Here is a 25,285-nt window from a genome sequence, read left to right on the forward strand (position 1 = left end):
AAATGCTTTTCAATGCTTTCCTATGGGGAATCGAGCGACGCTGGAGGTCCTCACAGAGCGTGAGGACGTCCAGCGACGCTCTAGCACAGAAAATCTGTGCTATGAAGCAGGAAGTGCCCTCTAGTGGCTGTCTTGTAGGTGGCCACTAGAGGTGGAGTTAACCCTGCAAGGTAATTATTGCAGTTTATAAAGAACTGCAATAATGACACTAGTAGGGTTAAGGGTAGTGGGAGTTGGCACCCAGACCACTCCAACGGGCAGAGGTGGTCTGGGTGCCTGGAGTGTCCCTTTAAATAATGAATCTTCCTTTAATAGTTTTTCATTACATTATTTTTACCTCAAGTCAGCACTTTTCATGTAGAGGAGATAATACTAAACAAAAATGCAGTGACCATATTAACGCATGTTGTGCCAAAAATTGCAAAATAATGTTGACTTCCTTTATAAATGGGAAAAATTAAGCACAAGAAATTAAATATTGTATATAATGTAGGTAATATGTAGAATTTGTTCTAGGAGAACACATTTTGGTTTCCTCTTAAAGGAAATTTCCAAGCACCATAACCACTACAGCACATTGTAGTGGTGCTAGGAGTGTCCTCGCGCACCCATTGTCTCACGTGTGCTTGAGTGATATATAGAAACCATTGCACATTGATTATTTCTCATGGAGGTACTGCTATAATATGGTGAATCTTTACAGTCATGTACCCAGCAACTCTCATTTATACTGCTGCTGATTCCTGTTTACACAGAGCAAAACTCAAAATATCAGTTTTTAAGATGGGGAAGCCATGACTATAACAACGAAACACCGTTTTATTACCAAATCATATGAATTTAGCAGCATTATTTATAACCTGCAGTATCAAGATATTCCTGGAACCCTAGCCACATTTTTCCAGCTCTCTTGTGAGACAAGTACCAAATAAATTTAGCCAGGACATGATTAAAGTGAAAGTTCCTTGTTTAATATAGAAATCTGCCTTTGACTTAAAGAGATACTATAGTGCTAGGAATACAAATCTGCATTCCTGGCACTATAGCCCCCTCTGCCACGGTCAATAAAGGGTTAAAACAACTTTACTTATTTACCTAATCTCACCGCCGATGTCCCTTTGCGCTGGGTCGTGGCTCTGCTTTTCTGATATTACTGACGAGGGGGCGCTAATGCACATGCACGGCAAGTGCCGCACATGCATTAGGCCATTTCCATAGGAAAGTATTGAATCAATAGTTTCCTACGGGTAAATAACTGACGCTGCATGTCCTCATACAAAGCGTGAGGACATCCAGCGTCAGTCACTGGACCAAAAGTCTGTTTACATCCAGGAAGTACCTTCAGTGGCTGTCTGGTAGGCAGCCACTGGATGCAGGCTGAGTGCTGCAATGTAAACATTGCATTTTCTCTGAATCTAGACCACTTCAATAAGCTGAAGTGGTCTGGGTGCCTGTAGTGTCCTTTTAAGCATGATTTGTACTTGAATTAAGAGAATAAAACTATATTCTCCTAACTGACTTAATAAACAGAACGTTACAATTGAGATTTTACTTGTTCTGTAGTACATTTTTTAGAGAGACTTCTTTTTTAAAAATATAAAAGCAAGAAAATAAACAATACAAGAAATTAAAAATAACAAAGGACTATATTATCTTACAAGCCTTCATTGTTTGCAAAATTCAGACTGAATCTAGGCTTTATTTTAGTACTGCAATAGGTGTAATTGTATTGCAGAGAGGTGTTTTTCTACATTTCCTTTCTCTGTTTTTCAGTCAGTAATAAATTCTGTTACCTGACTAATCTTTCTTATACACCACTTTTCTAATACTTTGCTACGTTTCTAATCCTTATTCTGTCTGTGTCTTTTGGATTTAATTTATTATTATACCATTTGCAGTTTTCAAAGCTCTCCGATATTTCATAGTTCAACAAATTGGTTCCAGCAATTCTTTTGCATTTTCCTCTCTATATCTTCGCTTCCCATTTTTGTTAATAAGACTTGCTGCTCTCAGCTAGGTAGTCCCCCTATAGACTGCATAATTACCGTATATACTCGAGTATAAGCCGACCCGAATATAAGCCGAGGCCCCTAATTTTACCCCAAAAAACTGGGAAAACTTATTGACTCGAGTATAAGACTAGGGTGGGAAATGCAGCAGCTACTGGTAAATTTCTAAATAAAATTAGATCCTAAAAATGTTATATTAATTGATTATTTATTTACAGTGTGTGTATATAATGAATGGTGTGTGTGAGTGAGTGCAGTCTGTGTGTGTGTGATGCAGAGCCTTGGTGGGGGGTGGGCATTTTTATTATTTTAATATTAATTTTTTGTTTGTTTTATTAGTAATATTTTTTTATTATATTATTATTATTATATTTTTTTTTATATATTTAATTTTTTTATGATATTTTTTTTCGTCCCCCCCTCCCTGCTTGATACATGGCAGGGAGGGGGCTCTCACTCCCTGTCTGTCCAGTGGCATTGGCAGTTCAGTGGAGGGGGGCTGGCAGAGAGCGCTTACCTCTCCTGCAGCTCCTGTCAGCTCCCTTCTCCTCCGCGCCGTTCCGGTCAGCTCCCTCTGCAAGTCCCAGTGTAAGTCTCGCGAGAGCCGTGCTATGACCCTGCGGCTCTCGCGAGACTTACAGTGGAGCTGACAGGGGTGCTGACCAGACCGGCGCGGAGGAGGAGGGAGCTGACAGGAGCTGCAGGAGAGGTAAGTAAACGCTCTCTGCCAGCCCCCCTCCTACACAGCCCCCAGTCTGTATTATGGCAATGTAAATTGCGATAATACACACATTGACTAGAGTATAAGTCGAGTTGGGGTTTTTAAGCACAAAAAAAGTGCTGAAAACTCGACTTATACTTGAGTATATACGGTAAACAAGACCTGCAAACACAAATTTTAGAAAGATGCATAAAACAGTTTGAAAAGCCTGACTTGCTGCTCTGTGCTTCGGAACACAATGCTTCTTTTGCCTTCCATGTCTGTTTTTGTGTTTTTATTTACATTTTTTTGTAGTTTAAAGGGACACTCCAGGTACCAAAACAAATACATCTGAATGAAGTTATGGTGCCAGAAGACCCTCTTACTTCAAGGGTTTAAGCCATACGCAAAAGGTTTAACCTTTAAGTTGCCTCCAGCGGCATTGCCCACTCTCATGGCAGCATCCAGCTTCAGAATTTTTACATTTAGGAAGCACGGAGTGCCACTGATTGGCTGAGAGTGGTCAGCTGACACTCTCAGCTAATCAATGATTCCTAATTCACTAAACTGGCTTGGAAAGAAACTTCCCTTTCTCAAGCCAGTTTAGTGTACCACCCTCTTCAGAGTTCGCCACTCTGTTGATCTAAATGAGGTCTAAGAGTGACCGTGCCTATGAACAGTATGACTTTAATTTTATTGTGGATTCCCATGTACCTGTGTATAGTGGCTCAAGTAATTAATAAACATATGGGATACCAACGTTATCCAGTGATGTTTACATGTTATGGGTTATTTTTCTCTTCAGTAAAATTTAAACAGAAGATAAAGGTTTGACTAGAGAATTGACTAAAATTGTTGCTGGCACTTCTGCCAGTCAGATAATACATTCCATGCCAGACTGGCACGTCTTGTCACTTACCGCTCACATGCTGTATTGACCACTGTCCTACACATCTGACAATGTCACCAGACCAATCATTTTCTAACATCAATGCCAAATGCTTAATCTTTTGAACAGCCTCTTTCAGAATTCAAGTAGATGCTCTGGGTTTTTCCCACATTCTAATTACGTTCTTTTTTTGTTGTAAATTGTTTTTATTGAACATTTTGAATAGAACAAATCGAACATCCCACATTCAGTGATTGCGTCATAGAATAAAATAAATACATGGACTAATTGCCTTATTACCTTTATCTGCCTCTACTTGGATTTCAAGAATAACATCTACTTTACTGCTACCCCAGTTCTAAAGCATCTCATACACTGAACCTTCCCTAATATCCGCCACATGTGTTGCAGGTTTTCTAATGTTGTACACAGTTCCAATTTTGTAGTCACACGTCCTTTGTGGTCAGAAACATTTCGATTTTTGCATAATTTACTAATTTAGTTTTTTGTTATTCAGCTTTTAAAAATTGCATATAGTAACACAGCATTATGCAAGTAATTAGAAATAGTAAAGGTGTACAGAACAACACAGCACTTTAAAACATTGCCTATATAGGACTAAACAAAAAGCGAAAAAAGGAGCAGGGAGATTAAGGTATGGCATACTACAGCCGTATGATATAGCTCCTGATCGCCTATTAAGGCATAGTCTAGAAAAATGAAATGCCATGTCAAATATTACAATATGAACTGTATAACATGAGTACAAGGCAAGGAATTAATTAGTAGAAAGAAAAAGAAAAAAGCCCCAATGTAGGAAAGGGGGGGGGGGGGGAGAAGAATCAATCATTTCCAGTCCCCCCCCCCCCCTCACAAAGCCCAGAAGTGGAGGCTCCATACAGATCATGAGCACGAGGTGCTGTTTGTGATAGGCAGAAATGTCCTTATCAAGGAAATTCCTCTAGGATACTGATGTATGAGAGGCTGAATTAAATAAGTGCAATAGTTAAAACATAACAAGGAAAGTATCTATCATGTATATCAGGGCACAGAATTTCATTAAAGTGGATAAACTAATAGGCCTTATTATAATTGCCAAAAATGTATTCGCCACAAATTATCCCAATTATATAAATAAGAAGTGCAAGCTGATATAGCAGAGGCAGATAGAAAAACTCTCAATTCCAAAAGAGTGGATACAAAAAGGTCTAAAAAGATGAATCTCTAAATAGATACATTGTGGCAAATAATATGCCTAAACTTTCACAGACATCCACCTTGTTAATTGTAGTGGTAAAGGGGAGATGCAGAAATGGCCCAGCAGTCCTTAAAGGCTGCAGAATGATGGTAGGTAGAGCTGCAGGGTGTGTAAGCAGAGTACCCTACGCACCAGTTGTCGGGCAAAACTCCAAGAGACCAGGTTGCAGTCAAGGCAGAAATGTCTGATAATTATCTTTTATTTAATTTTTTTTTATCTAAAAAAAATGTCTCCGGTTTTATACTGACAGATAACACATATTGTTATATACGTAGTTTTGTTTTGAGTAAAATTGATCTGAGGATTAAGCAAGTGTTTCGTATCTGCTGTGAGTGCCAGATCCCCTGTCATAAGGAGTCCTGCTCTTTATCCTGACCTCTGTGTGTACCTACTCTGAACAATTTCTCCTGTGGCTAACCAAGTTATGTGCTTATTGGTGGTCTAAGGAACAAGTGAAATTTTCCCTCCTTGCCTTGGTGTAGGTTTCACTGGACCGTACCTTTTTAGTAGTATCCAATATATTACATCTTACTACAATAAGCAGATGTTTGCTCAAGATACCTTTGTTAAGATTTAAATTTAGTATCACTCTTTCATCAGGGCTTCTGGCATTTGGCACCTTTCTGCTGATAGAAAAGCTGTGATATAATGTGACCTACTGACTTGTTGTCAACCTTCATCAGTTTGTGTTGTTTTTGCTATTGACCCTGGCAAGTTAATGAGCTGATCACATCGAGTTTATTCTCTATCAGCAGGGTACAAGGAGGAGGGGTTGCACAGACCGAATATGTTTTCCCCACATGTTAGACGGAAAATTAACTGGCATGTGTCTCGTGTTGTTTCAGGTTTCCTCCAAATGACTTCCCTGGTAGTCTTTTAAAACTCTGCTAAGCTGAATTCCTCCGGTTACTGATTCTGGCAGCTTTGGAGAAGCAACAATTTGGTCTTCAAGATGCTGATTAAGGAATATCGCATCCCGCTTCCCATGACTGTGGAGGAATACCGCATCGCCCAGCTCTACATGATCCAGGTTTGGTCCTTCTCTATTTTGGTAGTTTTGAGAAATGTGGTTATATATTCCCTTTTAATTTATATTCAACAGCGAGACTGCCTGCAGCGTTGTATCACTCAAGTCATCACACAGTAGGAAAGGTTACTGATAGGAACGTGTTATCACACCTGTAATTGTATATCGTTACAATTATTGATACAGCACCAACATAGTCCATGCTGCTGTACAATAGCTGAACATATTTATCATGGGGTGTGCTGCTGTCTCAGAAGTTAATCTTGTAGTTTAACTTTTAAAGATTAAATCTAGTGTATTCCTCATTGGGGTATGTTGACCCTATTGGAATGGTGTTGTAAATTGTCGAAAGAATACATTTTTGCACCAAAATACAACAGTAGTTTATTACTTGTCAAATGTGTATACAAAGATGTACTATTTTGGTGTAATAATGCATTCCTGAGGTAATTTACCAAGACATAGTGCAGTATGTAATCGCTTGCAGAGTGTGTGGTTACAAGGGCTGACCTAAAGGTTTGTTCATGTCATTGTGGGAACATTTGCTCAACACTGTGAAGAATTCCATACAACCAATACTTCCTTCTTTTACTGAAGCATTATCTGTAAGGGGTTCACAAAGTTAGGCAGAACTTTTCCGGAAGCCGTTTGCACGCTCTAGTTATGACCAGTTATGAGATGTACAGTTTATTATAGACAGAGTGTCCTTTCCAGATCTTTAAGGAACACTATAGCATTAGCAATGCAAACACAGACTATTTCCATCAGTCTGTTTCCATCCTGTATAACTATGCAACTCTGTAATGTATACACATATACACATGCTTGCCACTATACCTGCATGGTAAGTCTATTGGCATTAGCGAAAGGGAGAAGGGTAGATTGGCATTGAGGGAAAGGGAAATAGAGAGAAGGACAGATTTTAAGAGGTCTGGACAAATAAGTTATCCAGAGAAAACCATTGAGGTGCATAAAATGTGAAAAAGGTTAGATGAGCAAAAAACAAAAAACAAAACAAGGGATGGGGTATTTGGAAATATTATTATTCCAGCTATGCTTAACTCCGTAAAATAGCCCAGTTTAATAAGGCACAATATGAGTTAGAACATTTACTGTTTGCATTGCTGAATAAGCAATTAATGGTTAAAATGACACAAAGACCTTCCCTGTGTTACATAAAGCATGTATTGTTTGCAAACTGGATAAAGCATTGTCCTGGCTGGAGTCAATTGGGTTTGTGCTCTTCTATAAACAGCCTGATTGTTGTCAAGTAGTGCAAATTGTATTATATAATAGACTTCTTACGTTTGTTAAAGTGCACTCCATTGTGGGGGTTTTTTTACCGCCCATTTTTATTATGTATACTGAATGTTAAAACCGTTAAATTTTACTTGAATCATTGATAATGTTTGCATGCATTTTTCTTGCAGGGAGCTATATTAGTTATATGATATTAGTTTTGTGGCTTTTTAAAACTTGATTTAACGGAGTTAATGTAGTCAACCTTGTGGATAGTTGTTCTGAGTGTGATGAATTTGAGTCTGTCCTAACCAAAAGGAGAAACTACTAATTTCTTGTGTACCCAGCTTTTTGTTTTTTTTCCGATTTTGAATGTTTTATTGGGGTTTTTTACAACAGGAAAATAAAGAGTCAACTCAACTCAACATAAATACATAGCAAAGTTGCATATTATAACATCATGAAGTTTCAAATGTGCATAACAGTGCTCTAAAAATCCCAGCACAGTCAATTTGTCAGTAACAAGGGGAAAAGGTAGGGAACTAAGGTAGAGGAAGAAAGAGAAAGAACTGTAAATAAAACATAACACAAAAATAAAAAACGAAGTTCATCAGGTTCTTAAATCTGCATGGGCCTCAAACCATGGGTCCCTTACTTTATATAAAAGCAAGGATGAACCCAAAACTGAAGCATTGATTGTCTGCTAACCACTGCTGAAGTGGATGTGGAACCTTATAGTGTACAAAGTCTACTAGGGGTGCAAAGTAGGTTAAGAAGTTTGAGACTAAAGTAAGCTTTCAAAAGTGGGCATGGTCTGGTAAGCAAAGCAGACCAAGATTCAGGGTCCAGTGTCATTCCCAAGGTCTAACCAATTTTTTGGAAAACTGTTTCCATAACGGCTGAGTAAGGACCCAGTTTTGAGACCCACCTCAGTCATGGCTTTGCCCATGAATTTGTTTGTTTGTTTTCAGTCCCAATTGCAAACTTTTTTTATTGATGATAATACTTTCTTTCTAACTAACCCAATCTACGTAAGTGAAAAAGAGGGTAAGTGACCAGTTAGATAACTCTGGCAGTGCAAGGGTATATAACATGTAGATCATCATTAAAATAGAATAGAGAGGCCAGCCGGGGCACATCAGTGGTTAGTGATTAATAGCAGTGATGATTAGCATTTTAGGGTTAAATCCTTACCAAATATGGTACACCCTATGACCACACTAATTAGATTAAAATCGTCTTGTATCATGCATGAAGGATGCACATTATACTGGAAAGGGCAGGCGTGAGCCTCAGCTGTTTGGTCCATGGTAACGGCTGACATCCGCCTGCACGGTGCAAGCAGTTGTGTGCAGGACCCGCAGAAAGCTTTGTCCTAAGCTAAACCCAATAGATGCCTGATGCAGTCAGGTTTCCTGGGTAACAGATGTTGAACGCAGACTGTGATCTGGAAGTGTAAAATCTGTGGTTTGTGTAATGGGGTTTAAGGAAAATGAAGGGTTATCATCTGTTTCTTAAAGCTTGTAGTGCTGAATCGGGAGTCACGATCTCCTCCACAAATAGATCAGGGAGGGGCGAAAGGAGGGGTGCTTGTACGTGATTCTAGTGTCCGACAGCTGTTGGGAAGATGCACTGATGTGGTAGGGCAGTTTCATGCAATTTAGATCCATCAGTTGCTTCCTACAAATAGCAGTCATTTTCTAGATGGGACACATGGCCAAAGTGTAATCAGAATTCATGTAAGCTTAATGGACGTCAACAATGACACAGTAATATACCAAATGAGACCCAAAATGCACTTTCCTGGTCAAAGCATACAGAAAAGAATTATGGCAAACTCATTCAGCTTATTGTACAGAGTTGTGGAATATTTAGCTACTTCATCAATTCATTATTATATTTAATTTAACCCTTTTAGTGTCTAAATAAAAAAAAATGTTCATATGCAAAGGAATAATAGAGGATAAATAGTAATTCAACCAGAGATACCCTGTCAGACCTGTGCAATGAAATTTAACTTGCTGGGATTTCATAGGGAATACTAACAGTGTTATCCTCTGAATGACACATTTTTGTGAATTAAATCAAAGGGAGAATGTTTCCATATTAGCAATTTTCCCCTCAGCTTTTCCATGCAGATTTAATTGGCGATGGCAGAATATAAAGGGCATAGTTTAGAATGATTATTGGCATTGATGTAGGAGGTTCCAAGGATACAGTTTAATACAATGTATATTTCTACATTTCGTTTTATTTTTCGCACCTCACAAAAGCAATTTTTTAAGTATAGAAGTTAATATAGCTTAATATTAAATCTCTTGGAAAATGACCGTTCCCCTTTAAGGAACATGGGTAGATTGCCTATGCTTTAGGTTATTCATGGAGGTTTCAAAAAAGCCCAGTCACTATAAGTATGCCTGTGTTCTTCAAACACAGAATCCTCTTACTTGGCTAATATAATTTGGTTTACACATCTCCAACATTAAATAAACAGCTATAACCATTTGAACATGGCACCTTCTGATCTATATCTGCACGCACCAGAAAGCAGAACAAATTCACTGGCTTTGACGTCAGATCTAATGAACACAAAGTAGTAATTAACAGAAACCAGGCATTTTGATTATGGCTGCCGACCGAGTAGGCTGCTGCAGGCATATTTCAGTGTTCCCCATGATTGTTATTGGTTTAGGCCTTTTCCATCTTTATTGGCAGCTGATAGTATGTTACCCAAATATATTATAAAACTGGAATATCTATGTAATGCTTTAGCATAGAATTTTTTTTATTTAATGGATTCTGTAGAATAGGAAATTTTGTTAAATGTGAATGCAGGCAAGTTAGAAAACATTAAATATATCAGTTATTTTTTAGTTCCCCTTCTGTTGAACTGTTTTAATCTTATAGCAGCCTTTTAATAGGACGCACTATTGGTGTTGCTTTCTCAATTACTTGGGGGGACTTAATTCTTGGAAGAATGTTAAGGTGTTTTGCAGAAAGCTATCTTAATGTTAATTCTATTACACTTGAAAATGAGTCACTGAGCTATTTTTCCATGTTGTTAGTTGCCAAATTAATGCTATATAAATCCATTGAGTCACTGACCGAAAAAGATTAAGACCTATTGCAGTATATAGAACTGTTTGGCATTGGTTTCTACATTGAGTTTGAAATGTCTTAACATGAAAAAGAAAGGTTTATTCATTAAAGGTGGTCTTTTTCCAGCATTATTTTTTTTTTTTTTTTATATTTTATTTTTTTCTCCCTCGGTTATTACGACCTAAAATTGGCATTCTTTTCTACTTTTTCCACAATCTCCAGTTTCCATAAATGCTTGGCTCTCTATTGTTCACTGTACTGAGAATTATTTTGATACCTCGTTGCAAACCTTATGCAAAATCAAGTGAATTCCACTCCTCATGAAGAGCAACACTGTTGTAAACTTATATATATTGTGTTTACTGCTATAATATTCGTATGTTTTGTAAGATGTTTTATAACTTGTGCAACGCCCCCTTACCCCTGCCACAAACCAGGGATGTTAGATAGACATCCAAAAAGCTTACTACGTATATGCTTTTTAGGAAGAAAGGGAACAAAACATTTAAGGAAGAAAGAGAACAATTCATATTGTACTTACTAAATATTTCCTTTATTGCACATCATTTAAGCTAGAGGGAGAAAAACGAATTATCTTCAATATCATATTATGGTTTTACACTGTGTGCAGAATTATTAGGCAAATGAGTATTTTGACCACATCATCCTCTTTATGCATGTTGTCTTACTCCAAGCTGTATAGGCTCGAAAGCCTACTACCAATTAAGCATATTAGGTGATGTGCATCTCTGTAATGAGAAGGGGTGTGGTCTAATGACATCAACACCCTATATCAGGTGTGCATAATTATTAGGCAACTTCCTTTCCTTTGGCAAAATGGGTCAAAAGAAGGACTTGACAGGCTCAGAAAAGTAAAAAATAGTGAGATATCTTGCAGAGGGATGCAGCACTCTTAAAATTGCAAAGCTTCTGAAGCGTGATCATCGAACAATCAAGCGTTTCATTCAAAATAGTCAACAGGGTCGCAAGAAGCGTGTGGAGAAACCAAGGCGCAAAATAACTGCCCATGAACTGAGAAAAGTCAAGCGTGCAGCTGCCAAGATGCCACTTGCCACCAGTTTGGCCATATTTCAGAGCTGCAACATCACTGGAGTGCCCAAAAGCCCAAGGTGTGCAATGCTCAGAGACATGGCCAAGGTAAGAAAGGCTGAAAGACGACCACCACTGAACAAGACACACAAGCTGAAACGTCAAGACTGGGCCAAGAAATATTGGGCCAAGAAATAAGACTGATTTTTCTAAGGTTTTATGGACTGATGAAATGAGAGTGAGTCTTGATGGGCCAGATGGATGGATTGGTAAAGGGCAGAGAGCTCCAGTCCGACTCAGACGCCAGCAAGGTGGAGGTGGAGTACTGGTTTGGGCTGGTATCATCAAAGATGAGCTTGTGGGGCCTTTTTGGGTTGAGGATGGAGTCAAGCTCAACTCCCAGTTTCTGGAAGACACCTTCTTCAAGCAGTGGTACAGGAAGAAGTCTGCATCCTTCAAGAAAAACATGATTTTCATGCAGGACAATGCTCCATCACACGCGTCCAAGTACTCCACAGCGTGGCTGGCAAGAAAGGGTATAAAAGAAGAAAATCTAATGACATGGCCTCCTTGTTCACCTGATCTGAACCCCATTGAGAACCTGTGGTCCATCATCAAATGTGAGATTTACAAGGAGGGAAAACAGTACACCTCTCTGAACAGTGTCTGGGAGGCTGTGGTTGCTGCTGCACGCAATGTTGATGGTGAACAGATCAAAACACTGACAGAATCCATGGATGGCAGGCTTTTGAGTGTCCTTGCAAAGAAAGGTGGCTATATTGGTCACTGCACACACAGATATCCCCCTAAAATAGCTAAAACTAAAAACTACTTCCAAAAATATTCAGCTTTGATATTAATGCGTTTTTTGGGTTCATTGAGAACATGGTTGTTGTTCAATAATAAAATTAATCCTCAAAAATACAACTTGCCTAATAATTCTGCACTCCCTGTATATATAAAATATTTTATTTCCACTCACAATGTTTTATTAATTTTTTTACATGTCGTATATTTGTAGAAGGCTAAAAAAACGAAAGCAGGACATATCTAGAATGTGTTTGGGTGATGTGTCTATGCCAGAGGGTGGGCAATCTGCGGCCCTTCAGATGTTTTGGACTAAATCTCCCTTGATGCTTTGCTAGCATTATGGCCCTGAGAGCATTATGGGAGATGAAGTCCAAAACATCTGGAGGGCCGCAGATTGCCCGCCCCAGGTCTAGGTGATTTTAAATTCGAAATGCTTCGTAAAGGCTCAGTTAACCTATTCATTCGCACAACATTTAAATGCTTCAAAAATCGCTGAATGATGGATTTCTTTCATTTTACGTGTTTTGGAGGGAGGACTTTTGTTTAAATCTCGGTCTAGCCAGGGAACTAATGAACAGTTATTTGAAGACGTTTATATTAGTGAAGTTTATTAAATGTCTTGATCCGGTTACTACAAGGATTTACTGCCAGACAGGGCAGACTGGGTTATCTATTGATAAATCAGACCACACATGAGATCATTTACCTAGTAGCTTCTGAAACTCCCTATTGTTTCTTTAGTGCAATGATCCTTAAGATCTGTGCTAGTTTGCTTTCATAGATTATCTTAATGGTTAGCACTGCTAACTGCACCTTATTGTATTATACATTGAGAATCTGACTGAAGCATTATGGGTTTAGTATAAAGCAGTGCTTTTTAACCTTTTGGCCCAGACCCAAAATGTGATTCCCTATGATGTTTTCAGTGTTCCCTATTGAATGGGACAAGCACATCTTATTAATCAGACAGCAGGCAGCTGCTTGGAGTGGCTTACTACAGCAACCTTACCTTCTAATATGCAGAGCCACTGACACTGGGAAGACTTCAGTGAAGGTTTTTTTTTCCCTCAGATAAGATGCATATGAAGTAATTTAGCTAATTTTACATTTGAAGAATGAGTTGCCAATCTAATGCCATGGGACTAATTAAAGGGACACTCTAGGTATCCTAACCATGTCAGTGCCAGGAAAATGTTGTTAAAAAAAAAAAACCAAAAAACCTTCTGTCACGTACCGGATTCCAGTGGTGATGTTCCTCAGCGCTGGTTTAGACTCCGCCTCTGCTCCTCCTCTGCCGGCGCGTCATACCTAATGCGCCTGTGCTGCGATGGCCACATTTGCATTAGTGCTTCCCTAATAGGAAAGCATGTATAATGCTTTCCTATGGGGTTTTACATGAAGCTTAAGACCCTGTAGTGGTTGTCTGGCATACAGCCACTAGACGTGGCGTTAACCCTCAAAGGTAATTATTGCAGTTTATTAAAAACTGCAATAATTACCATTGCAGGATTAAGGGACCTGGGACTATGCACCCAGACCACGTCAATGAACTGAAGTGGTCTGGATGCCTATAGTGTCCCTTGAAGTGGTTATGATGCAGGGATACCGTCCCTGCATCTTTTAATTTAATTTGTCTAACACAAATGGCTTATAAAGTGGACCTTTGAGCTACCTGTCAACTGGGAATTACTGGCTCTCAGCGCACATGGCTTGCTCACATAAGAGGGCCTTAGAGACAGTGCATCCGGGAGTGAGCTCTTGCACCAGCACCAGTGGTGGCAGGAAGAGACTTTGAACCTGCAAGTACGTCCCCCATGGGACCATCATTAACAAGTCATTCTCATGTCAGCATTTATTGATTAGGATGGTAAGCAAGCCAATAAACATCGTTCCAGGTTTACCGACTGGCAGGGCTTATAGTCAGAGCAAAGAGTTCTCCTTTCAATCTATCATATTTTATCAGTTTAAGATCTTCGTCAAAGCATAGCCACTAATATTATTCAAACTGCAGAGATAGTACTCTAGAACCATAACTACTTAAATAAACTGAAATAGTTATGGTACTTAGCGAGTCCCTGTAAATGCAAAATTACCACTACAGCTTAGTATAATGGTAATGGTAGTATTTTTCCTCGGAACACAAATGGGGTTTCACCAAAATTTTGAAAAACAAAATGGCCGCGGGCTGCGAGGGAGCAGTGGGCAATAATCTTCCTGCTCAGCTCCCTCGCACATACAGCAGTGATGCTGGAGACGGAGTATGATAGCATCACTAAGAGGCACGCGAGTGAGCTGAGCAGGGAGATTACAGCTCCCATGCCGCCCAGCTGCCCCAGTGGACCCAAGGGACCGCACACGCTCAGCCCAACAGCCCTACTGGACCACAGGGACATAGAGACTCCATGCCAGCACTCTCAATGGTAGGGGTGCGGGGTGGAGTAAAATTTTGAAAAAATAATAAATTGTATGTGTGTCTGTTAGAGAGTTTGTATGTGTTTGTGTGTATGTGTTTGTCAGTGAATGTGTGTATGTGTGTCTGTCAGAGTGTGTCTGTCAAAGAGTGTGTCTGTGTATATGTGCCAGTGTATATGTGTGTGTGCGCGCGTGTGTGTTTGTGTTTATGTCGGTGTGTGTATATGACACTGTATGCATCTGAGTGTATGTATGTGCCAGTGTGTGTATGTCACTGTGTATTTGAGTATGTGCACATTTGTGAGTCAAGATGTGTGTGTTTCTGTGTGTCAGTGTGTATCTGTGTGCCAGTGTGTGTGTGTATCTGTGTGTCAGATACATATACACACACAGATGCACACTGGCACAAACAAACACAGATATACACACCTTGGGGGGGTTCCACGATGGTGATACACTATGTAAAAATTAATTGGGAACTCCTGTCTTAAACCCTTATGGTTACCGGAGACATTGTGTCAATATGTGATCAAATCCAGTGCTCTTATTGTGCAGCCTGATCCCTGATTCTCAAAAAATGCTTAAAGGATCACTATAGTGCCAGGAAAACATACTCAGGGTCCCCCTCCCGCCGTCTGAAGGGGGAGGAAGGGGTTAATTCCTTACCTTTTTTCCAGCGCCGGGCTCCCTCGGCGCTGGGGACTCTCCTCCCTCTTCTGCCGTATTCGGCTGAATGGAATGCTTTCCTATGGACGCTGGCGTCTTCTCACCGTGAAAATCACAGCCTGTAGTACTGTCTTATTGACTTATGCAGTACCATAACTGCATTGATTCACTACTTCCTGCAGGCAATATAAACTTAGGAGAGTTTGAAACCTTGCCTTGATTTATCCAAGGTTCATTGCTTGAAGGTATATATGAAAATTAAGTGTTAAAATGCTCTCATTTTTGTTTTTATAGAGTACTCATTATATAAGTATGTCTCAACATGTATGCTGTTCAACATGGTAGATTTTATTTACAAAGGGCCCTTTTACATTGTTTGTGTGCGTGTAGTGTTTTGTGTGATCAGTTTTTAAAATTGTAGTGTGAGCATTTTTGTGGGGTGCTTTCAGCATAAATGTTTTATTCACTTTTGATATATATAATATTATACAAAATTCCAAAATACTTTTTTAAAGGGGCACTCTATGTACCATAAACTCTAAAGCCCGCTGTAGTGGTAATAGGAGGCTGCGGGAGAAATCCAGCAGGCACGGTGCTGGGCCGTGAGCATCTCAGGGGAACTTCAAATTGTGACAAGCCACTCATTCAATCTGTTTGACTCATGTCTAGGGGAACCCACCACCAGTCTCCTAGTACTATAACTACTGCAACCGGGTACAGTGATTTATGGTGAATTAATTATTTTTTTAATAAAATAAAATAGTCAAAATTTGTGTACTATTTTGTTGCCATAAAAATTGTTTTTTTAAATTTCTTTTTTATTTTGATGGTATTGTTTAATTCATACGTCACAATTTTGCACATAGCTGTAAATGGTTCATTTTTTTTTTTATGATTTGTTTGTTGTAATACGGTAACCTACAGGGAAACATTAGCAATTAGGCAAATAAGTTGGTGCCTGTGAAAATGTGGAGTGAATCATTTATGGAATCATGACCAGAAACTTCTGTAAGACAGTAGGGGATTTATTCTAATTATTTGACAGTTTGTGAAGTTAAATTCTCTCAGGCTTTCAATATTTATTTAACATAGCCTGCCGATCACAGCTATTAATTTGATTGCCACTGACCAATAATGTAAATCTCACTAATATTTTCTTTCAGTGGTTTTTGTATTGTAATTTTTGTTCTCTTCCTTTCCTTTATGCAGTCTCTAAGATTTTCTTATTCCCTCCTCTGTGTTAATTGTTAACAGTTTCTTGCTGTTTTTAGTCAGTGGTCAAATGGTAGTTGAAATTATATTTGGTATTTAAAAACAAAATTGCGCTAGCCATTGGTAAGTGAAAATTCAGCCCTCTGAGAAGAAGTTAAAGGGACACTGTAGGCACCCAGACCACTTCAGCTCATTGAAGTGGTCTGGATGCCAACACCCATGACCCTTAACCCCGCAAGTGAAATTTATTTACCTTGCAGGGTCCACCTCACCGGCGGATGTCGGCATGGGCGAGCCTGTTTTAACCCCTTCAGCGACATAGGGTCCCCAGGGGAACACTACAGCGGGAGGCAGGAGGGGACACTCCAGGATCCTCTAGTGCCAGGAAAACAGGTTTGTTTTCATGGCAGTAGAGAATCCCTTTTACCACTGGTAAATGCCATGCATCCTCCTAGCTTGCAGCGGCTAGTAACGTTTATGCTTGTCTATTAGGACAGAATGTGAAGTTGAGCTTGCACAGACTGCAATGGAAACGCTGCTTAGAGCTTTGAAAGCATATGCAGTGAAGCAAACCATTTTCATCTCTAATCCCTGTCGAGGAAACTGGGCTTTACTGCCTCTTTAAAGAGTTCTACTATGTTTCCCTCTACCCCATCCGAAATCTGTTTTCTGAGCCTTCGACTGCCATGGACAGGTGCGCCGCTGATTAGCTTAGATTCAGTATCTCCCTTTCACAACATGACTTGATAAAAATACATACGTTTAAGTAGTTATGGTGCCCAGAGGGTATCATTAACAGAGAGCACAAACCCAATCTATATGATCATTTGGAAAATAAAAATATAGTTCTAATAGACACTACTATATCAGCTGTACTATTGACCTTAGAAGTATCAGTCTGAGGTTTTCGAACGTTACTGGGTCAAATATAGGACTTGCATTTCAGTTTTTTAACATTGGAATTTTCCAGATTGATTATGTTGTCTTTGAGACTGTATGGTGGCCCAAGAATGGGAATTACCCCCACAATGGCATACCATTTACAAAAGTAGACATCCCAAGGTATTGCATCCCAAGCCACTTAGTCACAAACACTGGCCAAAATTAGTTTTCATATTTATATTTTGCATTTTCACACACAAACAAATATGAATGATAAATCTGGCCAGTGTTTATGACTAAGTGGCTACTAAAGACTGGACATGAGCCATTTGCAATACATTGGGTTGTCTACTTTTGCAAATGGTATGCCATCATGGGGGTAATTCTCATTCCTGGGCTACTATGTGGTCTAAAGGGCAATATAAGTTGTCTGGCGGATTTAGATGTGTAGAAACTTAAAAATGTAACATGCTATATTTGTCCCTGTAATTTTCCAAAACTCCATAAAACCTGTACATGGTGGGTACTGTTGTACTCGGTAGACATCAATGAATACAAATTTGTGTATTTAATTGCAGTAAAAGCAAACATTATTATGACATTCATAGTTAAAATACCATGCAGAAAAAAAAAATGGGAAACAAATCTTAATTTCTCACGTTTTCTTAGATTTTATTCATAAAAAAATGTTACATATATAAATATTTAACATAAAATTAAAGCCCTGTTTCGCTTGATCAAAATGATATATAATAAGTATGGGTAAACGTAATATGAAATAGGTGAATTATGGTTGTATAGACATATAGGCAAATTCCAGGTTTTGTTTACATTTTGTTTTGATCAGAACTTGTACAATTGCCTCCGTTGTTAAGGGGTTAAAGGAGCACATTAGGCACTATAACAACTTCATATTTTGAAGTTGCTATAGTGTCTTAAGTCCCTGTGTCCTACCCACCAAAAGTAATATTTTAATAGTTTAAAGGCTTGGAAGCATGGCTTCAAGCCCTCTGAGTAGAAGAGGCGTGACTGTTTTATATTTATGAAATGCTATTTTTTGGGAGTGGGATTGACTAATAAATCCATTTCCAAAGTGATTTCAAAATTGTCTGAGCCCTAAATTATCTCGGTGTGTTTCCCATAGTTATTCCTGCATCGCCTAGTGACCAGATCCCATTACTACGTTTGTACTGCTTCCAGGAAATAGTATACAGCTTCTTTGCAAACCGTAGATATTTCATTAATGATCTTATAATATATCCATGTGATGGGAACTTTAGAGGCAGGGAGATAAAATGCCAAGCATGTGCCCTTCTATTTAGCAGTAAAAAGGATTCCAACTATTTCAAGCTATCTGATAGTGTCACTTGTTAAAGGAAAAGTAAGACATTTGATCTTGTTTATTGGATTCCTGCATCACCCATTATTTATAGCTCACTAAATGGGTTTAAAAGTACACAATAGTGGGGGCGTGGCCTGGATGCGAAGCTAAGCGGACGCAAGTCAAAGCTGCTCCCGCTCCAATTTCTGTACCGACCGAGAAAAAAGCCGCAAATCGACTCCAACACCCGGCAAATGGGTCACCAACGGAATGCCACTGGCAAGGGCTACACGTTGATGCCAAACACCTGCTGTCCAGCGACGATGAGGTAACCCGCAAACGACGAACACTCCGTGTAGCTGCAGGCAAGATGGCGGACTCCACAGGGTCTCCCAATACAAGGGACCTACTGGAGCCGCTGGAGGTCCGCCTGGATAAACTATTCTCGGCCTTTTGGCAGAAGCTTGAAAGCAAAACGCGACACATGAACCCGCCGCATGACCCAATACACCCTCCCTGTCATGCACCAAGCTTCACCGGTCGCAAGACTCAGGAGACACCAACCGACAAGAAGCGGAAGAGACGAGAGAAACCCAAAGCACACTTAAGTCCGCTCCACTCAGGGAACGGAGTTCCTACCAAGCTCAAAGAAGCACCCCCTGGCCCAAGGCTCTATCTACAAAGCTGGGGACGCGGCTCTGGGGCCCGTCCACAATGCCTTCCCGGGCTGAAGGCCACATGGAGTCAGACTCCATGGCACCAACCACATCGTCGGAGGCTCACACGCCGCTGGCGGCGGCAGAACATCAGAGCCCCACATGGCGCCCGTAATAGGGAAGACCCGGCCTCCTTGAGCAACCGAGTCTGTGGATCACAGGTGACGGCCTTCACGGGAGCCTGGGGCTGGCAGACGACGACCGCAGGCCTGCACCAAGTCCCATTATTATGGAACCTACAAATTACCGGGGCCATCTCCCCCACCTCTCGGACACGCACGGCGGTTCTGCCCAACAACGGTATAGGCTGATGCAGCCTCACTAACGGACAGCTACACCACCACCACACCTGACTAGGAACTGTCCGGTTGTTGACGAAGTTACCACTTTCTCTTACCTTAATCTGTTGAATGTAATATTTTGTGAAGCTACTATAGTTGAGCACAGTTAGTCGTATATGTCCATGTTGTGTGTCTTTTCAGCTCAATACTTTAAACAAGGAAAATGCATAGTTCGCCATATGATAGAATTTACCTGCCTCAGGCTGCATAACACTTATCGTGTAGATACTAGATGATGATCATACAGCTATGTTTTTACGTTCCTATCCGCAGAATGCATATTGATTTTCTGGCAAACGCTAAGCACAGTTAAAAATGCTATTGTATCGAACACATGTTGAGAGCAAAGGTTATTTGAATCTGTAGAAGTTTAACCTACTTCAGTAACCCCAGCGATGGCCCAGTTGGCATGACCTTACCTAAAGCATGCTTACCCTGAAGCAGCCCTGCATAGGAAACATTGTAATGCTATACTCGCTCCTTTTACCTACTCTTGCATGCTGGGTTCTATATGCGATGACTACTAACCTGTTCCCTCCCTAACTATGACTCCTCGCTGCATTAAATACAAATTGGCTCCTATAGCACTGTAGGACATGTAGGACCCTAGGAACACATAGGGGTAGCCGAACTAGCACTGTTTAGCAACAATTATTCTTGTTCTTAGAATCATTACATTAACCAAGCTTGTGTTATTATGTTTGCATGACACCTACAAAAAACAAAATATTGGCAGTCTTTCTTAGGGATGTATTGTATACCATCTTGCCGTCAATTACTCATGTTACCCCACAGTACACCCTCTTTATATTCTGTACCCCATAACGCAGATGCCATATTAAAAGAAAGATTTACAAAAAGTACACAATAGTCACCCAAGCAACTTTAGCGTAATTAAGCAGTTTTGGTGTATTGCTCATGTCCCATGCAATCTCGCTGCTCAATTCTTTGTTATTTAGGAGTTAAATACATAAAAGTGATTTATCTCCTACATGGCAAAGAAATGGTGGAAGTTATCTTAATAGAGCACTGTGATCGAAATAGATTTACCGGTACATAGGCTGAAAAGAGACTGTTTTTTGCTGTTGATCCAAAAGGCGGCAAAAAAAACCCCAAAATGGCTTGAAGCACTTTCCAATTTCACAACAAACTAGGAAAAAATCCCTTCTTGACGCAGAATGGCAGTTAGATGTCTCCTTGGATCAAGAAGTGATTACCATGGTGATGGTATAAATAGTTTTCATTTAAAATATAGTAAACAGAAGACCTACTCTTGACACTTCTAATATAAATACAGTGTCAGCTCAAGTAAAAAAATAAATTTAAAAAAAAAAACACTATTTGACAGTTCTCAAATACTTTGTTAACCTCATGGTAACTTAATTAGGGCATTTTTCCAACGTGGAAGCAGTATTTGACAAAGTGGACTATACGATTGGGCAGAAAGAGGCAAATTGGGTGATCTGTACTATATACAGTGGTGTATCCTGGTTTTGTGCTGCCCTAGGCAGGACAAAACTCAGGCACCCCCCTCCCGCCCGCGCCACCCCATCCAACCCTTCCCCCCGCCCGCACCACCCCCACCCTTCCCCCGCCTTCTAAATACACACACACACATTCACTTACAGATACGCATACACTAGCTAACAGAAACACACACTCGCTAACAGAAACACACACACACTTACAGACACACTCACACTCACTAACAGACACACACTCACTAGCAGATACACTCACACTAACACACACGCACTAACAGACACACACTAACAGACATAAATACACACACACTAACAGACATAAATACACACACACTAACAGACATACACACACACACACACTAACAGACACACACTAACAGACATACACAGACACACTAACAGACATACACAGACACACTGACATTCACACACACACACACTAACAGACATACACACACACTAACAGACATACACACACACTAACAGACATACATACACACTAACAGACATACACACACACACACACACACTAACAGACATACACAGACACACTAACAGACATTCACACACACACTAACAGACATTCACACACACACTAACAGACATTCACACACACACACACACTAACAGACATTCACACACACACTAACAGACATTCACACACACACACACACTAACAGACATTCACACACACACACACACACAGACATTCACACACACACACACACTAACAGACATTCACACACACACACACACACACACACACACACACACACACTAACAGACATACACACATACTCACTCACATATTTAACACATTTTTTTTTATTTACCCCCCCCCCCCCCAGCCTCCTTACCTTTGGGAATGCTGGAGGGGGGGGGGGGGGTTGTGACCTATTTCTCCCTGGTGGTCCAGTGGCTGCTGGGCAGTGCTGGCGGGCGGCCGGCGAGGGAGCACTTCCTCTGAGCTGTCTGCTCAGCTCCCTCGCGCGCCGCACAGTGAGGCTGGGAGGCGGAGCCGGAATATGACGTCATATTCCGGCTCCCAGCCTCACTCTGCGGCGCGCGAGGTAGCTGAGCAGACAGCTCAGAGGAAGTGCTCCCTCGCCGCCCGCCCGCCCGCCAGCACTGCCCAGCAGACCGCCCGCCGGCACGGCATGTCAGTTAGCCGCAAGGCTAACAAGGCATTTGCCCTGGGCGTTTGGGGGCGGCTTTTTTTGCCGCCCCCTGGAAAATGCCGCCCAAGGCAAATGCCTTGTTTGCCTCGCGGCTAATACGCCCCTGACTATATAATGAATGGAGTGATTCTACCGAACAATCAGAATAATGCTGCATACATATAACCCAATTTAACCGAACACATAAATACCTACATAATATTTAAGACAGTATTACTGTGATATGTTACAAAGTCTTAAAGGGACATTATTCCCAAAAGTCCCAATATGTCCACGGATGATTCTAAAAGGGCCAGCAGCAGCAATATAAACTAAAACATGCCCAAATATAGTTCAAACGTACCAATTTTCCAGGGGCCATAGTCAGCAGGTAGGAGGCAGGCAGCCAGGCCCCTCCAATGCCCAGTGGCAAGGCAGGTTCCGCCACACTATTTATTTTACAAATAGGTTTTCAGTTTGCTACAATTCGTTGTTTAGTGATTAAACCCCAGTATATATTTCAGCACGGTTTCTTGTTGCTTTGTTATAATATTTTGCAGTGCACATTGAGGATTTTAATTAGCGTGTTCCTTTCTTGGAAGGAAGGAGTTATATATGTAGTGAAGGCTTCAGTTGTAAAGCTGTTTTTAAAGCGGCACTGTCATGCCGAACTTACCTTTCCTCAATCTCTTCCTCTTCTCCCCCTCTCTCGGGATCTGTTATTCTTTTCTTCCTGTCTCCTTTAGTTTTCTTTAAAACCATAAGACAAAGTAGGGACTCTTTGTCTTATGGGATTCCTCCGCTTGACCAGCTCTGACCAGCGGAGGAGCAAAGTGTGCTTCATTTCCGCTGGTCAGAGCAATTTTCCCATGATCCCTAGCTTTCCTCCCTGTTCCCACAATGCTTCCTGTCAGTATTGCCAAACGTCCTGTCACTTAGACAGAACGCCGGCAAAACTGCCGAATTGCATCCTAACAGAATTCTCCATTGGTGTTAGGATGCAATTCGGTACTTTGTTTGTATCGGAATTTCATTCTAATGAATGAAACTCCGATCCTATTCATTGCCGCGGCTGCATCTTGCAGCCGCTTAGTAGATAACTCCCTAATTCCCACGGTATCAGGGAGCTATCTACTAAAAGGCTGAAAGACCTGAATTGGTCTTTCAGCCAACTTTACTAATACTAAGTAAAGATTACTTAGTATTAGTAAATAATATGCCCCTACTCGCTATACCGCGAGTAGGGGCATGTCTAGTAAGCAGTGAGCAGCCTGTGGCTGCTCACTGTAAAAAACAAAAAACAAAAAAAACAATAAACACCCCCCCTCCCCTGCGCGGGGTTAAAGATTGGGGGGGGGGACCTACTGCCCCCCCCCCCCGGCCCCCACCCCTGCGCGGTGGGTGGGGGCCCTAATAAAACAATAAGGGGGGGGGACCTACTGCCCCCCCCCGGCCCCCACCCCTGCGCGGTGGGTGGGGGCCCTAATAAAACAATAAGGGGGGGGGACCTATTGTCCTCCCCCCCTGGCCCCCACCCCTGCGCGGTGGGTGGGGGCCCTAATAAAAACAATAAGGGGGGGGGGGACCTACTGTCCTCCCCCCCGGCCCCCACCCCTGAGCGGTGGGTGGGGGCCCTAATAAAACAATAAGGGGGGGGGACCTACTGTCCTCCCCCCCTAGCCCCCACCCCTGCGCGGTGGGTGGGGGCCCTAAATGAACCCCCCCCCCATCAAGGTGACTAGGGGTCCCAAGCCCCTAGTCACCCCCCACCCAAAACATTCTATCCCCTACCTACCCCCCTCACCCTAAAAATAGTGAGGGGGGAATAAAATAACTAACCTGTAAAAAAAAAAAAATTAAACTTACCATTTGACGTCTTCTTTTTTCTAAATTCTTCTTACTTCAGCCCCCCAAAAGGCCAAATAAAAATCCATAAACCCGTCGCACTTTTAAAAAAAAAAACAAAAAAAACCGAGCGCAAACAAAAATTAATCCATCTTCACCCATGGAGGGCACGCCGTGTACTGAGCTCCGCAGGGCGGGTCAAGGCTTATAAAGCCTTGCCCCGCCCTGCAATTAGGCTTAGAACACAATGATTGGTTGGTTTAAGCCAATCACAGTGCTCTGTGTCATTTTACAAGCGTGGGAAAATTCCAAAGAACTTTCCCACGCTTGTAAAATGACACAGAGCACTGTGATTGGATGGATTTCAAACCATCCAATCACAGTGCTCTGTGTCATTTTACAAGCGTGGGAAAGTTCTTTGGAATTTTCCCACGCTTGTAAAATGACACAGAGCACTGTGATTGGATGGCTTGAAAACCATCCAATCACAGTGATCTGTCATTTTACACAGCGTGGGAAAGTTCTTTTGAATTTTCCCACGCTGTGTAAAATGACACAGAGCACTCTGATTGGTTTAAACCAACCAATCATTGTGTTCTAAGCCTAATTGCAGGGCGGGGCAAGGCTTTATAAGCCTTGACCCGCCCTGCGGAGCTCAGTACGCGGCGTGCCCTCCATGGGTGAAGATGGATTAATTTTTGTTTGCGCTCGTTTTTTTTTTTTTTTTTTTTTTTTTAAAGTGCGACGGGTTTATGGATTTTTATTTGGCCTTTTGGGGGGCTGAAGTAAGAAGAATTTAGAAAAAAGAAGACGTCAAATGGTAAGTTTATTTTTTTTTTTTTTTACAGGTTAGTTATTTTATTCCCCCCTCACTATTTTTAGGGTGAGGGGGGTAGGTAGGGGATAGAATGTTTTGGGTGGGGGGTGACTAGGGGCTTGGGACCCCTAGTCACCTTGATGGGGGGGGGGGGTCCATTTAGGGCCCCCACCCACCGCGCAAGGGTGGGGGCCAGGGGGGGAGGACAGTAGGTCCCCCCCCCTTATTGTTTTATTAGGGCCCCCACCCACCGCGCAGGGGTGGGGGCCAGGGGGGGAGGACAGTAGGTCCCCCCCCCTTATTGTTTTATTAGGGCCCCCACCCACCGCGCAGGGGTGGGGGCCAGGGGGG

The 25,285-nt window shown here is 41.3% G+C and overlaps 1 protein-coding gene across 1 annotated transcript in view; it reads left to right on the forward strand.

Moving 5' to 3' along the window:
- The window catches only part of PITPNM2 (phosphatidylinositol transfer protein membrane associated 2), a 274,134-nt gene that overhangs the window by 116,587 nt on the left and 132,262 nt on the right, over positions 1–25,285 (forward strand). The window contains exon 3 of the mRNA XM_063454307.1: positions 5,702–5,886. Coding sequence (XP_063310377.1) covers positions 5,809–5,886 — 78 coding nt within the window. The 5' untranslated portion in view covers positions 5,702–5,808. The remainder of the gene's footprint in view (positions 1–5,701; positions 5,887–25,285) is intronic.

This window comes from Pelobates fuscus, chromosome 5, assembly GCF_036172605.1.
Source record: "Pelobates fuscus isolate aPelFus1 chromosome 5, aPelFus1.pri, whole genome shotgun sequence".
NCBI classification, from domain to species: domain Eukaryota; kingdom Metazoa; phylum Chordata; class Amphibia; order Anura; family Pelobatidae; genus Pelobates; species Pelobates fuscus.